The sequence below is a fragment of the Salvelinus sp. IW2-2015 genome, linkage group LG4q.1:29 (genome assembly GCF_002910315.2).
Source record: "Salvelinus sp. IW2-2015 linkage group LG4q.1:29, ASM291031v2, whole genome shotgun sequence".
Taxonomy (NCBI): Eukaryota; Metazoa; Chordata; class Actinopteri; order Salmoniformes; family Salmonidae; genus Salvelinus; species Salvelinus sp. IW2-2015.
In genome coordinates, this window is record NC_036842.1 from 8,492,339 (window position 1) to 8,507,965 (window position 15,627).

At 44.9% G+C, this 15,627-nt stretch overlaps 1 protein-coding gene across 1 annotated transcript in view; it reads left to right on the forward strand.

Annotated features, from left to right (window-relative positions):
* The first annotated feature begins 756 nt into the window (after positions 1–756).
* pi4kaa (phosphatidylinositol 4-kinase, catalytic, alpha a) overlaps positions 757–15,627 on the forward strand; it is a 38,303-nt gene continuing 23,432 nt past the window's right edge. Inside the window, exons 1-20 of the mRNA XM_070441054.1 lie at positions 757–960; positions 6,748–6,864; positions 7,067–7,160; positions 7,261–7,422; positions 7,625–7,887; positions 8,117–8,186; positions 8,975–9,120; positions 9,270–9,335; positions 9,431–9,527; positions 10,011–10,202; positions 10,368–10,468; positions 10,612–10,871; positions 11,019–11,114; positions 11,330–11,513; positions 11,622–11,722; positions 14,117–14,285; positions 14,400–14,450; positions 14,551–14,659; positions 14,860–14,996; positions 15,117–15,250. Of these exons, the coding sequence (XP_070297155.1) occupies positions 862–960; positions 6,748–6,864; positions 7,067–7,160; positions 7,261–7,422; positions 7,625–7,887; positions 8,117–8,186; positions 8,975–9,120; positions 9,270–9,335; positions 9,431–9,527; positions 10,011–10,202; positions 10,368–10,468; positions 10,612–10,871; positions 11,019–11,114; positions 11,330–11,513; positions 11,622–11,722; positions 14,117–14,285; positions 14,400–14,450; positions 14,551–14,659; positions 14,860–14,996; positions 15,117–15,250 (2,648 nt within the window). The 5' untranslated portion in view covers positions 757–861. The remainder of the gene's footprint in view (positions 961–6,747; positions 6,865–7,066; positions 7,161–7,260; positions 7,423–7,624; positions 7,888–8,116; positions 8,187–8,974; positions 9,121–9,269; positions 9,336–9,430; positions 9,528–10,010; positions 10,203–10,367; positions 10,469–10,611; positions 10,872–11,018; positions 11,115–11,329; positions 11,514–11,621; positions 11,723–14,116; positions 14,286–14,399; positions 14,451–14,550; positions 14,660–14,859; positions 14,997–15,116; positions 15,251–15,627) is intronic.

Consider the following 15,627-nt stretch of genomic DNA (forward strand, 5'->3'; position numbering starts at 1 on the left):
ATAGAGTAGGTATAAATGCCCTTGGATTTACAATTAATTCATACATATTTTCTTGGTAGTGTTAGTGGAGGGGGTGGGGACACCAATTTTTATTTAAGATGTCTAGATGTATCTTTTGCAAAACCTAATAGACATTTTTCATGAAACAATTCATTTGCCACTGTCATGGTCTGCCCAATGTAAGACACATCTATTTTTTATGCTCCAAGACAAGATCTTACGTAAGCATGTTTTATTGAAAGACCATGCACAGTCATTGCAGATTGTAGTGCTTGAGAGACATTTGTAGCATTTGCATTTGGGATTTTGAATATGCCATGTGTGCATTAAAGAGTGTAACGGATTGTATACAAGATGAATGAGTCTGTTTTGCCTCTTATGACAGGATGATTTTTAAAGTGTTTTGGGCATCTTACAACTGAAGTATTGTTTGCAGACCACCATAATACCATAGAATAAGATAACAGGAGTAGTTATCATCAAGGTCCTACAAGCTGCATCCTCCCACATCAAGATGTTTGTGTGTGACCACATGTGCCTTCAAACCTATTGTTTATAATCCCCTATTCATTGTCAACCCAACTGGAACATTTGACATTTAATGAATCTTATATAATTCTTCAATTTCTGGTTCTCAGCAGACAGGATTTGAGAAACATTTGAGTTCTCAAATTGTTTGACTTCAAAACCTTGATCATTGTTTACCATTAACAACGCATTTTTCTAATGACCTTGTACTGCGCCGTATGAACTCATGTGCTCGCCGTAGTTGTTGGTGTCCGTTTGCTAGTTAGCTTGCCCTCTTCGCAGTGGTAAGCGCTGTAAAATGTTCTTACTACCTATTTGTGTTGAATTATAAAAATGTCTGCGAAAGCAACAGGAACCAGAGGGTTTTATTTCAATACTGTCTTGTCCTTGGCGCGCTCTTTGGCCGCACACCGCCCTGCGCCAATAGATAAGGTGAGTCTGAATGATTTAAAAGCATTAGTGAGCTAATGCTAGCTAAGTTGGCTATTAGGTTCGGTTAACATTACATGTATACCTTGTTGCTATATGTACATGGCTAAATCATGGTGATGTGCGATGCTATCGAGACCAGCTACTAGCTAGCTACTTGTTTTCCATAAGCTACACAGCTGTTGGAGAAACAGCTAGCTAAGTTAGTAAACTATGTTAGTCATTCATTCCCAAACAAGGCCCTTGCTTTGGCTTGTCATTCCACATCGTTACACGATACAACAACAAGGCAGTTTTACACATTGGGCTAGTTCGTTTTGCATGACCCGGTGCCCAGGAGGGTGAAGATTGCATTTAAGGACCAATGAAAAGGTCTAAAATGAACAAACTCCGCCTACCCGGAGTACCGTGCCTTGCAAAACGAACTAGCCCATACTGACAACCTTGTTTAATAACTGTAGCAAATCATTTGCTAGGTACGCCTTTAGCTGTTTGTCGATGATATGGTCGATTGTCATTCCATCAGAATGAGGAAGTTAGTATAGCCATTAGTTATCTAGCTAGCTGTCAAACCTGTCAAATGAGTTAACGCCCCTATTTATTTGTCAACATTGGTCATTGATTGATTTACTATTTACTTGAATGTGCTGTATTCTTTATTTCAACCATACGGTTTATGATTTCAACAGACATAGTTTACTAATTTGTCTTATTTCACATATCACAGTCATATAAAACCAACAACATGATTTTGGGTGTGTTGTATTGCGTGGCTAATTATTCAGCGGTTGGCAGGAAAGCTGCGTGGGAGGAACTGTCAGCCAAACTCTATTCAATAGTGGCAAGGCCACAACCATATCTCCCATCTATGAAATGGAATGGATGGTTGTGTAAAAATATTTTACTGCAAAAGTGGTTAAGTTGATGGCACCACCCCTTAACTCAAACAGTGCAGAATAATGCCAGGCTGGAGAGGGGAGTGGCCACAAACGTATGTAACCCAATATTACAAGCTCTGATATTGCTCAAATTTGTAACACAAGTAGTCAGCTGTCTGCCCTACACACATACATAGCATTAGGATATCTTCATGGATCTTGGAAATGTAGACCTGGAAACAGACAGATACAATAGGTGGAAATATCAACTCAAATATTATGGTAAATGTAAACTTTTTTGCACTCATTCAGTGCTGTATGGTCATGCCTGGAAATAATGCATACAGTTGCAAATATTTTGATGTTGTGGCTATTGTAATAGGCTCTACGGAAAACAAGTGGGCTCAGACATAGAAATAAAAACTTTTGGGGTCCAAGGTTCCTTAAATCATCTCTATAGCCCCTAGTCTTGCGATTAAGTCAAAGGGCCAATCACAGATGACTTTTTATTTTTTGCTTCAAATCCAATATGGCTGCCGTTATAACATTTGATGGAGGTTAAACCACCTGTAAATAGGAATTTAGTAAATTGAGCATTTTTGTTTAGAATTGTGTACAACAGTCATGCCTATAAACACTGTTGGTTTGAATATAAGTAGCCCTTGTTCTTTTGTATTGTTTTATTCTTGTTTGAATTGTTTGAATAGCCGAAGCCAACTAGTTTTTCAATGTGTGTTCATGTTTTAATCTCATTCACACACTTACAGCATATCAACAATGGGCAATTCCACCAAAATATAGTAACAAGCAGACATTAGCATAACCAAGTTACAGGAAAGCAATCGTAATACAACAGGCAGCTACTCTGGTAGTGTATAAATACAGCTCTCTTTTCCACACTAAAACTAATTGTGCAAGGTTGATTCAAAGTCTTTGAGCTGACCAGGTCATGAGTGTGTCCTTAAAGGATGAGGAGACAATGTAGTCCGTGGTGGTTGTAGTTCTGGGGCCTGACCAGTAGCCAGTGGTGGTTGTAGTTCTGGGGCCTGACCAGTAGCCAGTGGTGGTTGTAATTCTGGGGCCTGACCAGTAGTCAGTGGTGGTTGTAGTTCTGGGGCCTGACCAGTAGTCAGTGGTGGTTGTAGTTCTGGGGCCTGACCAGTAGCCAGTGGTGGTTGTAGTTCTGGGGCCTGACCAGCTTACACAGCTAACTGGTCATTCTGGGCAATCTGCAGCAACACGGTTAGTATCCTTCCTGTATGACTGGTGGGGTATTGGGGCTGTGGGCTACATTTTTACAAATGTATTAAAAATGAAAAGCTTAAATCTCTAGGGTCAATAAGTTGTCTCTTTGTTATGGCAAGCCTAAATAAGTTCAGGAGTAAAAATGTGCTTTACAAGCCATATAATAAGTTGCATGAACTCACTCTGTGTGCAATAATGGTGTTTAACATGATTTTTTGAATGACTACCTCATCTCTGTACCCCACACCAGAGTTTCTGAACAATGTGACCGGGAAGATTTTAATTTACCAGACATTTTGAGAAATTTACCGGACATCCGTATGCATTCAATTCTGAACTAGCGCAGCCAGGGCCATCAATAAACAAGTGATATTGGCCAAATGAGACACATTTACATGTACTGAGAAACAGGATTCTCTGGTCTATTGAAACCAAGATTGAACTCTTTGGTCTGAATGCAAAGCGTCACTTCTGAAGGAAACCTGGTACCGTCCCTACGGTGAAGCATGGTGGTGGCAGCATCATGCTGTGGGGATGTTTTTCAGGGGCAGGTACTGAGAGACTAGTCAGGATTGAGGCATAGATGAACAGAGCAAATACAGAGAGAACCTTGATGAAAACCTGCTCCAGAGTGCTCAGGGCCTCAGACTGGGGTGAAGGTTCACCTTCCAACAGGACAACGACCCTAAGCACACAGCCAAGACAACGCAGGAGTGGCTTCAGGACAAGTCTCTCTGAATATCCTTTAGTTGCCCAGCCAGAGCCCGGACTTGAACCCGATTGAACATCTTTGGAGAGACGTGAAAATAGTTGTGCAGCAACGCTCCCCATCCAACCTGACAGAGCTTGAGAGGATCTGCAGAGAATAATGGGAGAAACTCCCCAAATACAAGTGTATCAAGCTTTTAGCGTCATACCCAAGACGACCCGAGGCTGTAATCGCTGCCAAAGGTGCTTCAACAAAGTACTAAGGGTCTAAATACTTATGTGAATGTGATATTTCCGTTTTTATTTTTAATAAATTCTTTAAAATTTGTGTAAACCTGTTTTTGCTTTGTTATTATGGGGAATTGTGTGTAGATTGATGAGGGAAAAACCTAACAAAATGTGGAATAAGTCAAGGAGTCTGAATTCTTTCCGAATGCACTGTAGGCCTATAGACTTAGGCGTCAACACTATAATATTAAAAGTCAAATATACTCACCGGCCAGTTTATTAGGTACACCCATCTAGTACCTGGTCGACCCTCCCTTTGCCTCCAGAACAGCTTGAATTTCTCGTGGCATGGATTTTACAAGGTGTCGGTAATGTTCTACAGGGATGTGGGTCCGTGCTGACGTTACGCAGTTGCTGCAGATTGGACGACGGTACATTCATGCTGCCAACAGCCTGTTTCATCTCATCCCTAATATGCTCTATTGGGTTTGTTCAGCAACGATGTTCAGATACACTGTGGCATTCAATCGTTGCTCAATTGGTATCAACATGTGCCAGGAAAACATTCCCCAAATCAGTACACCACCGCCTCCAGCCTGTACCGTTGACACCAGGCAGGAGGGGTCCATGGACTCATGCTGTTTACGCCAAATCCTGATTCTGCCATCAGCATGACGCCACAGGAACTGGGATTCGTCAGGTCTGGCAATGTTTTTCCTCTCCTCAATTGTCCAGTGTTGGTGATCGCGTGCCCACTGAAGCCGCTTCTTCTTGTTTTTAGCTGATAGGAGTGGAACCCGGAGTGGTCGTCAGCTGCAATAGCCCATCCGTGACAAGGATCGCCGAGTTGTGCGTACCGAGATGCCGTTCTGCACACCACTGTTGTACTGCGCCGTTATTTGTCGGTTTGTGGCCCACCTGTTTGCTTGCACAATTCTTGCCATTCTCCTTTGACCTCTTTCGTCAATGAGCTGTTTACTTCCACAGGACTTGTTTTTTGTTTGTCGAACCATTTTTTGTTAACCTTAGGACCAGTGGTCACCTACCTTTTCTGTGTAAAGATCACGTTCGCAGTCAAAAAGCAAGCTGATCTACTACTCGGGTTATTATTTTCAAACATCACATAAAAAATTTAACATTAACCTAATAAAAATTGTTATTTAGGAATGAGGTTTGTGCTGCAGACAGGACTGACAATGTCGTTCTTCTCAGAGCATATTTTATTTAAAAACTCAAGCAAAATAGATTAGTTTAGAGCCTGAAACCAACTTTTCGGTCCACCAGCCAATGTGGCAGGTAGATAAAAAAAAAAAAAAAAAAAATCTACCAGCCAAATAATATTTTGCCATAATTACACTAAAAACAGATGAGCGTGCTTTGTAATGTAACTGTGCTGCTGACCTCACAACGGCAGTCAAGCACCCAAGCTAACTGGCTAAAGTTGGCTAGCTTGCTAGCTACTTCCAGTCACAAATGAGAGAACACTTCAGTCACCGTTTTACTCTCCCTAGCAGAGCTGGTTAGGCTGTTTTCATGTTATCTAGAACGTTAGTGACTGTAACTGTGCTGCTGGCAACAATTTAACTTTTTTTTGCCAGAGAAGCCCGTGTTTGGAGGATCTATTGGCACGGGTGTTGTTATTCTCTAAACACCAGCTTCAAGGGCATTATCACTATTATACTATTTAATCCTTCCACAAGATATAGTCCCGACACAAATCTAGGGTTGCTACCTGAGCCGGCTGGTCATTATTACTATCGGTTCGGTTGCCAGAGACGTGACCCAGTCGGTCAGTCTTTTTTGTTCTGTATCTATGGACGCGACCCAGTCGTTCGTTCTAAATGTTCTATTGCCATACTGACTGGCAACGTTATTATCCCTTGCTTTCTAGATAGCCAACTACGGCTAACTTAGTCACTCAAACAATGCAGCCACAATAACAATAAAGTAGCTGCATTTGCATATTTTTAGCTGTTTTCTAGTGACATTTATTTGGATACATCCGTAAGAATGAGCTAAGGATTCTAAATTTCACCTGACATAGAAAATGTGCTCTCTCGTCAGGACACTGTTGTTCAGAGGAGCTAGCCAAAAACACAGCTAACACAATCACTTCCAACTGAAGCTGGAAAAACTGCAAACTAGCCGCACTTCGTTTCGTTCTACCTGTTTTCTATTGATATTTCTTTGTATATATCCATACAAATTATGCTGATTCATGATTTCGACTGCCTGAGAAAAGCTGCCTGCCTGTCTGTCTCATCCAGACTCGTTCATTACTATGGGACAGCTGGAGAGCAATTTGAATATTGAAACAATGTTGCAAATGTCTGCGAGACAGACACAAGGTTTATACAAATCTCCGCTGTTGAAAACTAAATGTTAGTCTAAAAAAAATGTGAGATAATGTTTAGATGCTTTTCATAGTGGAGATTAAGTGTATAAATTGCCTGGCTGGGCTGATGAGAAAGTGGATTGTGCAGTCAGATGGAACAGAGTAAATAGGCATTTTAACGTCATAGCTTTAGCCGGTGGTAACTTGTGGAATAGACACCGGCTGGAATGCTGTTTTAACCAATCAGCATCCAGGATTAGACCCACCCATTGTATAACTGCGATATAGGGCAAGATACTATATTTGTTTTATTCCCCTAATGGTGGCGGTTAGGACTGATGGACTGACTAGTTAGCAAAATACAAGCCACATGTTTGCTGTTTATCTCTGTTTCAGGTCCAGAAGCTACAATGCATGTGTCCAGTAGATTTCCGAGGGGTGTTCCAGCTGGACGAGAGAAGGAGGGATGCGGTCATAGCTCTGGGCATCTTCCTGGTCGAGTCGGACCTACAGGTAGATTGAACTGGAGCAGCTAGGCCTTCTCTGACGCTGTTCATGGTTGCGTTTCTATAATGCTTTATATGGGACGGATGTTCCTTGAGTTCCTGACCCTGTCAGACCAATAACTGGCTCCTATCTCAGCACCTTGTCTGCCCCCCTTAGCTGTTTAGTGGCTTTTGCTCGAGTGGTTTGTGATTTGATGTTTTTATTGCAGCACAAAGACGCTATCATTCCCTATCTGTTGGGGCTGCTGAAGGGACTTCCCAGAGTTCAATGGATCGAAGAAAGCTCTGGAAGCAAGGGACTCGGTAAGGAAGTAGATGCAAGCAAGCGTTTGTCTGTCTCACGGCATTCAGTATGAATTCAGCCTGTCTGACTGGTTGATGGTCTTATCTTCCTGTCCTACAGAGATCCTGCCGGTAGCAGAGAACTTCTGCTTCTGTCTGGGCACTCTTCTATCTGACGTTGCCCAGCGAGATAACACCTTGCGAGGACAGATCCTGGAGGCCATCATGGACATAATGCAGGTCCTGCTGGACATCTGCCTGGACCCAGAGAGCCATGATAAAGGTACCAGCATGCTCTCTGTCACCATTTCACTTTCAACAGTGTTTAATGAAAATGTTAGTTCCAGGTTAGTTATCGAGTTATTTTCTCTTGTACTCCTCACAAACGTTGTGATATAGGTAGATGGACACAGAAAGAGCATAGAATGAAAAAAGCAGCTGTTCACCTGTCTGTCTTATTCTCTCACCCCTCCCTTCCTCCCTAGAATACCTGTGCCGGTACACTGTGCCCTGCCTGTTGGGTGTGGCCCGGGCCTTTGGTCGCTATAGCAACACTGAGGAGCCCCTGCTGTCCAAGCTATTTCCGCGGGCGGGAGCCCCGCTCCTGTCCGGTGCCGAGGAGGCTGACCCGTCACGACGGCGCTCCTTCAACGACTTCCGCTCCATCATGCCGGCCTCGCTGCTCACAGTTTGTCAGGGAGACACCATCAGGCGCAAAGGAAGCTCCGTGTCCAGCATATCACAGCAGGTACTATTACCATACTATACCAACACTACTACCATTACTACTGCTACACCGTAGTACTGCCATTACTGCTCATCGTGTGTCAGGGAGACACCATAAGACGCAAGGGGTCCTCTGTTACTATTTCTATTTCAGTACAGAGAATGCGTCTGTACTACCATACCCTGCCACTAGAGGTCAAAGGAGTCTCGTATTTGAAATGTCTGAAAATGTTATTTTCCTCTGTCTGTAGGCCAGTCCAGAGAGAGCAGGACTGACCCTCAGCTGCCCAGCTGATCCATCTGCACAGTACTTTGAAGGTGAGGAAATATAAGAAAGACTATATTTCAGAAGTATTTCAGTTGATTTAGTAGCCCATGTCTCACTTTTTGACTGATACTTTTCTCATTATATATCCCTCCCTCTCACCCTTCATCTCTATCCCTTCCACTCACCCTCCCTCACTCCCTCTCTCTATCCCTCCCTCCCTCTCTATCCCTTCCTCTCACCCTCCCTTACTCTCTCACCCTCCCTTACTCTCTCACCCTCCCTTACTCTCTACCCGTCCCCTTCCTCTCTCAACCCCTCCTTCCCCTCTCTCACCCTCCCTTCCTCTCTCTCACCCCTTCCCTCCTTCTCTCACCCTCCCTTCCTCTTCTCTCACCTCCCTTCCTCTCTCTCACCCTCCTTCCCTCCCTTCCTTCTCTCTCACCCTCCCTTCCTCTCTCTATCCCTCCCTTCCTCTCTCTATCCCCCCTCCTCTCTATCCCTCCCTCCCTCTCTCTATCTCCTCCCCCTCTCTATCCCTCCCTCTCTCTATCCCTCCTCCCTCTCTCCTATCCCTCCCTCCCTCTCTCTATCCCTCCCTCTCTCTCTCCTTCCCTCTCTCTCTCTATCCCTTCCTCTCTCATCCACTCCCTCTCTCTCTCTATCCTTCCTCTCTCTCTCTGTCCCTCTCTCTCTCTGTCCCCCTCTCTCTATCCCTCCCTCTCTCTCTCTATCCCTTCCTCTCTCTATCACTCCCTCTCTCTCTCTATCCTTCCCTCTCTCTATCTCACCCTCTCTCTATCCTTCCCTGTCACCCTCTCACCCTCCCTCTCTCTCCAGGTTCCCTATCTCCCTGATGGTAGTGCTGTGGACCCAGACTATTACTTCTCCACCATCAGTTCTAGTTTCTCTGTGTCTCCTCTGTTTACGGGTAGTGCCCAGGGAGAGTTTGACGTTCCTCTGGACATTCTGCGCCAGCTCCTCAACATGGTCAGTACATGTGTAGGATCAAAATGAGTACAACTGTAGAATCAGTTGGGTAGAACTGTGGAATCGGATTGGATAGAACTGTAGAATTAGAACGAGTAGAACATCGTTTTTCAGAATGAATTTCGAAGTGTTCTGTTTGTCTTGTGCAGGTTGAGCAGTTTGTCGCTGAATCCTTTCTGAAAACACTGGATGACACCCTGCAGGAGCTTCTGGAGGTAGGTTCATTTCCCCTCTATTTGAATGGAAGCACTTTCCTGTGTAGTCCTCGAGATGGATGTTACATCATGTTTGTTGTGTTCTCTCCCTCTAGTTGAACCCAGGTATGCACCTGCACTACAGGACCTTCAGTGATCCTCTGTATGTGACCATCTTCAAGATGCTCAGAGACACGCTGTACAACCTGAAAGGTAACAAACCCACTGGTCTCTCACCCTCACCTTTTAAAGGGGGAAATCTGCACCTGCTACATCCACTTTTGGATGTATAAATGAATGATATGTACCCATTTTAATAGAACTCATAAGTGCCTCATGAACTCAACTGTCGTACCCCATCAGAACTCAAAAGACAAGTTGGTTGTAAGCAAACACTGTACAGCCTCAAAACATGGTTACAATTATCATTTTGATTTCATGCATGAAATCAATTTGTGAATTTGAGAGTGGTTACATTTCTCCAGTCCAGTCCCTCAGCTGTTTAGCAAAACCAGTGTTTTGATTGCCACTTTTAACCTGACCCTAACCTTTAGCCTAACCTAACCCATCTCTAATATACAGAAAGCCTCTGATATGACCTGATTTTCTATTGTTCAGAATCAGTTCAGCGGACTGTTTGCTGCACGTGTTTCTGACTGTTCCACTAGCATGTTATTGATGTGACGGTGTTCCCAGACCTGCAGACGGGCTATGTGAAGGAGGTTCATGACTTTGTCCTGGAGCAGTTCAGTAGTAGCCAGTCGGAGCTGCAGAGGATCCTACACGACGTGGAGTACCTCCACAGTGAGCTGAGTCCTCTGAAGCTCCGCTGCCAGGCGAACGCTGCCTGCGTCGACCTCATGGTCTGGGCCGTCACTGAGGAGCAGGGTAAGAGTGCGTTTACTTGTCGACCCCGTGCGCATGTCTTGAAAAGCAACAGGTCACGCATTTGTTTTGGGAATGAATTGGACACGTGTTGAGAGAAGAAAAAAAAAACGGGTCATTCATTTGGAATGAACACAAACCGACTGTTGTTCATGCGTTTTTGATCAGGAGCTGAGAACCTGTGTACCAAGCTGTCAGAGAAACTGCAGTCCAAGACGTCCAGTAAAGTTATCATCGCTCACATGCCCCTGCTCGTCTGCTGTCTACAGGTCGGTTCTGCAATGCCGACAGTGGTTCCCTCCGAGTCGCTTCCTGTTTTTATCTGTCTTCACAATATTGTGTTGATGAGAATGCCATAATACGAGTATCAATCATACCTAATAAAAATGTTCCTGGGTGTGTTTGTGTGTAGGGTCTGGGTCGTCTGTGTGAGCGGTTCCCAGTGGTGGCCCACTCTGTCACCATGTCTCTCAGAGACTTCCTGGTGGTCCCCTCTCCTGTCCTGGTCAAGCTGTACAAGTACCACAGCCAGTACACCACAGGGACAGGCGAGGTCAAGATCCACGTGACCAATGAGCACTCCCAGTCTACGTTCAGTGCTCACGCTAATAAGAAGAGCCAGCCCTCCATGTACGAACAGCTCCGAGACATCTCCATAGACAACATCTGCAGGTGAGGGAAGACGACATGCTGTGTGACACTACATTTGTTTTCAAAGAAGAGAAATATGAGCAACGTTCGCGCCTTTCATTCGCCGCTGTCACTAAGTAGGCGGTCTGTTTCTTTCTCTTCTCTCCACACCCCCCCTCCTTCTCTCAGCTGTCTGAAGGCTGGTCTGACTATGGACAGTGTTATAGTGGAGGCTTTCCTGGCCAGCCTGTCCAACCGTCTCTACATCTCTCAGGAGAATGACAAGTAAGTCTATCTGACCCCTCCCAACATCACCTCTTACTTTACTTATGAGCAGGCTGTACTACCTCTGAGAAAAAACTGTCAGTGTTAGCTAGTGAACCTCAGGTGACCTACCTAGAAAGACTGTCCTGCAGTGATTGATAGGAGCTCTAACCAGTCCCCATCTCCGTGGCAGTGACTGGCAGCCCCTCTGACCAACCGTATGTCTCCCCCCCCAGAGAGGCCCACCTGATCCCAGACCACACCATCAGAGCCCTGGGTCACATCGCGGTGGCTCTGAGGGACACGCCCCGCGTCATGGAGCCCATCCTGCAGATCCTACAGCAGAAGTTCTGCCAGCCGCCGTCACAGCTAGACGTACTCATTATAGATCAGCTGGGATGCATGGTCATCACTGGGAATGTGAGGCGCTCACACACTTGATCCTGTCTTTTGTACTCATTCCCTCTTCCCTCTCTCCCCTTTGCAATACATCCCTCAGTAAATGCATCATTTTCTCTCACCTCACAGCAATATATCTACCAGGAGGTGTGGAACCTGTTCCAGCAGATCAGTGTGAAGGCCTCCTCCATGGTCTACTCCACCAAGGACTACAAGGACCATGGATACAGGTGTCCTCAGCCCCTACACCTTTACCCCCTATCCTATCCTCAGTGGCGAACCATGACTATAGGACCTAGGGCTTCAGAGGGAACAAAAATCTTCCAATACGTTGTACCAAACAAACAGAAAAATCAAGAAGAGAACAGAAAACATGATATCTTCTGTAGTTGGACCGTTGTAGTGACGGAGGAGCGATGCTTTTTGATGACATCATGAATGAATCAAACAGGCCTGGCCGCGCTTCGGGCTGCCGCACACACAGAGTCAGAACCAGCACGGACACGACATGTGACACACAGCATAAAATAATGCGACCGGCAAAATAAAAAAGCACATTGACCACGTTTACATGCACACAGTATTTCGTATAGTAGCTCATATCCCGCTTAAGGTCTTATTCGGGATAAGCTGTTTACATGCATTTTTGATATCCCGCTCACTAGTATCTCTGTAACCATGAATAAACAGAACATTCCTAATTTAAGATCATATGGGTTAAATGGAATAGTAACTGACATATGGACAGTGACTGTAGGTCTATAACCTCTCACATGTAGTATAATATTAACTCCTGCAGAATTATGCATTTATTGCAGTAAAATGATACAACAAATGTTGATTTAGTCTCGGGAACAGGAGTGGAGAAATATGCTTTCTTTCAGCATCTCTTGTGTTATCTTGGACACTGTTATGCAAGCAGACAGTATTTCAACCACATAAAATATGCACCCAAGACGAACTGAAGTCTTATCAGAAACGTGTTTCATCGACTTCTCAGCTTTTAATTTCCTTAAAACCGGTCAAACTGAAGACATTTTGCACAGGACCATTCTTCTCACTGTTGTGGAGTTATTGAGTTTTCTCCCCGGTTCCTAAACGAAACCGACAACTTTACCGGTGTCAGCTAGATTACTAATGCATTCATTCTATTGATGTAGGGCATTCTGGTGAGCACTGCTTTATTTAGTCTTCTGGGGCAACAATTTATGACAGAAGAGAAGCTGCATGTATCTATCTAACTGTAGTTGACAAACAAATGGCCTACCAAATGTTGGAAATTATAAGCAAAAGGGTATTTAAATTGGTTATGCTACTTATTTAAAGTAGCATAACCGAGTAGGTCAGCGTTTCCCAAACTCTGTGCATGTTTTGGTCTTTGCATTACAGCCGTGTAGTACTCCAACAAAAACCAAAACGTGCACCTCTTGGGGCCCCCGGGACCGAGTTTGGGAAACACCGCAGTAGGCTATATCGTCCAGTAGCCTGCAGAGTATCAGCAACAAAAAAATCTAGATGTATTATGGTGGATGGAACTGCGCAGGTAGCCTACTTTTCTCAAGGGATTTGTTTGACAATCAGGTGAGAACATCATCACACAACACCCGTGATATGTGAAACTGAGCCTGCGCAGACTGCGAAAAACAACAGTAAACAGAATAAGATGTTTACATGCCACAGTATCCCGTCTAAGATCAACATATCCCAGCTATCTTATCCGGGTTTCTCATGACCTGGATACAAGCTTTTCCAGGTTATGGTAAATGGGATATGATTTGTAGGGTGCCGTCTTTCGGATGGGACGTTAAACGGATGTCCTGACTCTTTGTGGTCACTAAAAGATCCCATGGCACTTATTGTAAGAGTAGGAGTATTAACCTCAGTGTCCTGGCTAAATTCCCAATCTGGCCCTCATACCATCATGGTCACCTAATCATCCCCAGCTTCCAATTGGCTCATTGATCCCCCTCCACTCCCCTGTAACTATTCCCCAGGTCGTTGCTATAAATGAGAGTGTGGAGGGGTTAATACTGTTCTTAATGATATTTATATGCGTCAACTCCCAAAAATAATAACGGGATATTGGTGTGCGTGTAAACGTGGTTACTGTTGACACAACCTATGATAGCCTAACACCACTGTCACCAATAGAGACAACAACAGTGTCACATCAAAGTTTTCCACTCCAGTTTTGGTCAAACACATAGACGCGGCTGATAGACAGACGACAGCAGTCACACACAGCATCAAATAATGTTAAAGATTAAGCAGCCCATTCACTCCAGTAGGCCCCACCCAATCAGAACAATACAAAAGGCCTTCTGTCCAGCTTCTGAAGGCCTAGCCAATGGCTGGCTGAACTAGCTAGATTGTTCTACCGAGAGACCACCAAAGCAAAATCCTGATTGGATATTTTTTTCTCTTCAGTATTAACCCACTCGCTTTCTGACTCAAACTGAAGAGATGAAATCAGAAGATAATTCAAATTATTGTAAAAAGAAATACATTTAGTTTAAATCGTTAGCCCTTCCCTGTTCCCCACTGCGGAACCCCTACTCACTGCCCATAGCCAGCTCCATGACCCACTGTACTAAAAACGACTATGCTAATCTCGTGTGTTTCAGACACTGTTCCCTGGCGGTGATCAATGCGTTAGCAAACATAGCAGCTAACCTGGCCGCAGAGCAGATGGTAGATGAGCTGCTGGTCAACCTACTGGAGCTGTTTGTCCAGCTGGGCCTGGAGGGCAAGAGGGCCAGCGAGAGGGCCCTGGACAAGGGCCCTGCACTGAAGGTACACTCCATTTACACAGTAACCATAACTTAGGCTGGACTATAAGGTTCCTCCACAACAGGCTTGTGTTGTTTTGCGTTGACATTGTTTCGCTATCGTTTTTTTAATTTTCAGGCGTCGAGCAGTGCTGGGAACCTTGGAGTGCTGATTCCTGTTATTGCCGTGGTATGTGGGTTGCCTCTATACATTTGTGTTTTCAACAGTTTGTGCAGTACAACTTCATCTATACACTCCGTGTTGATCTGGATCTCCTCCCTCTGTGTAGCTGACGAAGCGTCTGCCGCCCATCAAGGAAGCGAAGCCTCGCCTGCAGAAGCTGTTCAGAGACTTCTGGCTCTACTCTGTGGTGATGGGCTTCGCTGTTGAGGGATCAGGTGGCTGTTTAAGATGATATTAACATATACTACAGTATACCACCAGGATTGATACAATATATAGAATTGACTCAACATGGTTTAAATGGAGGGCTAATATTACCCATCTGATGGAAAGATTAAAGTGAGTGTATCAGGCTAACAGTCATTCTGCTGTGTAAAAGTGCATGGGTTTATTAAGGGTTTTGTGTGTTGTGCAGGTCTGTGGCCAGAGGAGTGGTATGAGGGAGTGTGTGAGATCGCCACCAAGTCTCCCCTCCTCACTTTCCCCAGTGGAGAACCCCTACGCTCTGAACTACAGTACAACTCTGCCCTGAAGAACGACACTGTCACAGCCGTACGAAACGCGTCCACACACACACATACAGATCGTGTACAGACATAAACACACGTCCTACTACAAACACACACACACACACTTGGCTGACGTTCCCTGGTTTTGTGTGTGTGTTTTCAGGCGGAGCTGAATGACCTGAGGAGCACCATTATAAACCTGCTAGATCCTCCTCCTGAGGTGTCTGCTCTCATCAACAAACTAGACTTTGCCATGTCGACCTACCTACTGTCTGTCTACAGGCTGGAGTACATGAGGTAAGGAAAGATGGGAAAGCAAGCCACTTTGGACTATTGAGATGCACCCTGCTGTTTCTGAGCTGTCTCGAGTCTAGCAGTTGGAGGGTAGGTATAGATGGAGGAATCTCCAAGTCATTCATATCATGCCTCCGTTCCAATCCATCTCTCCCCTCTTCTCTCACCAGGATGTTGCGTGCTCTAGACTCTGACCGTTTACAATCCATCTCTCACCAGGATGCTGCGTGCTCTAGACTCTGACCGTTTACAATCCATCTCTCCCCTCTTCTCTCACCAGGATGCTGCGTGCTCTAGACTCTGACCGTTTACAATCCATCTCTCCCCTCTTCTCTCACCAGGATGCTGCGTGCTCTAGACTCTGACCATTTACAATCCAT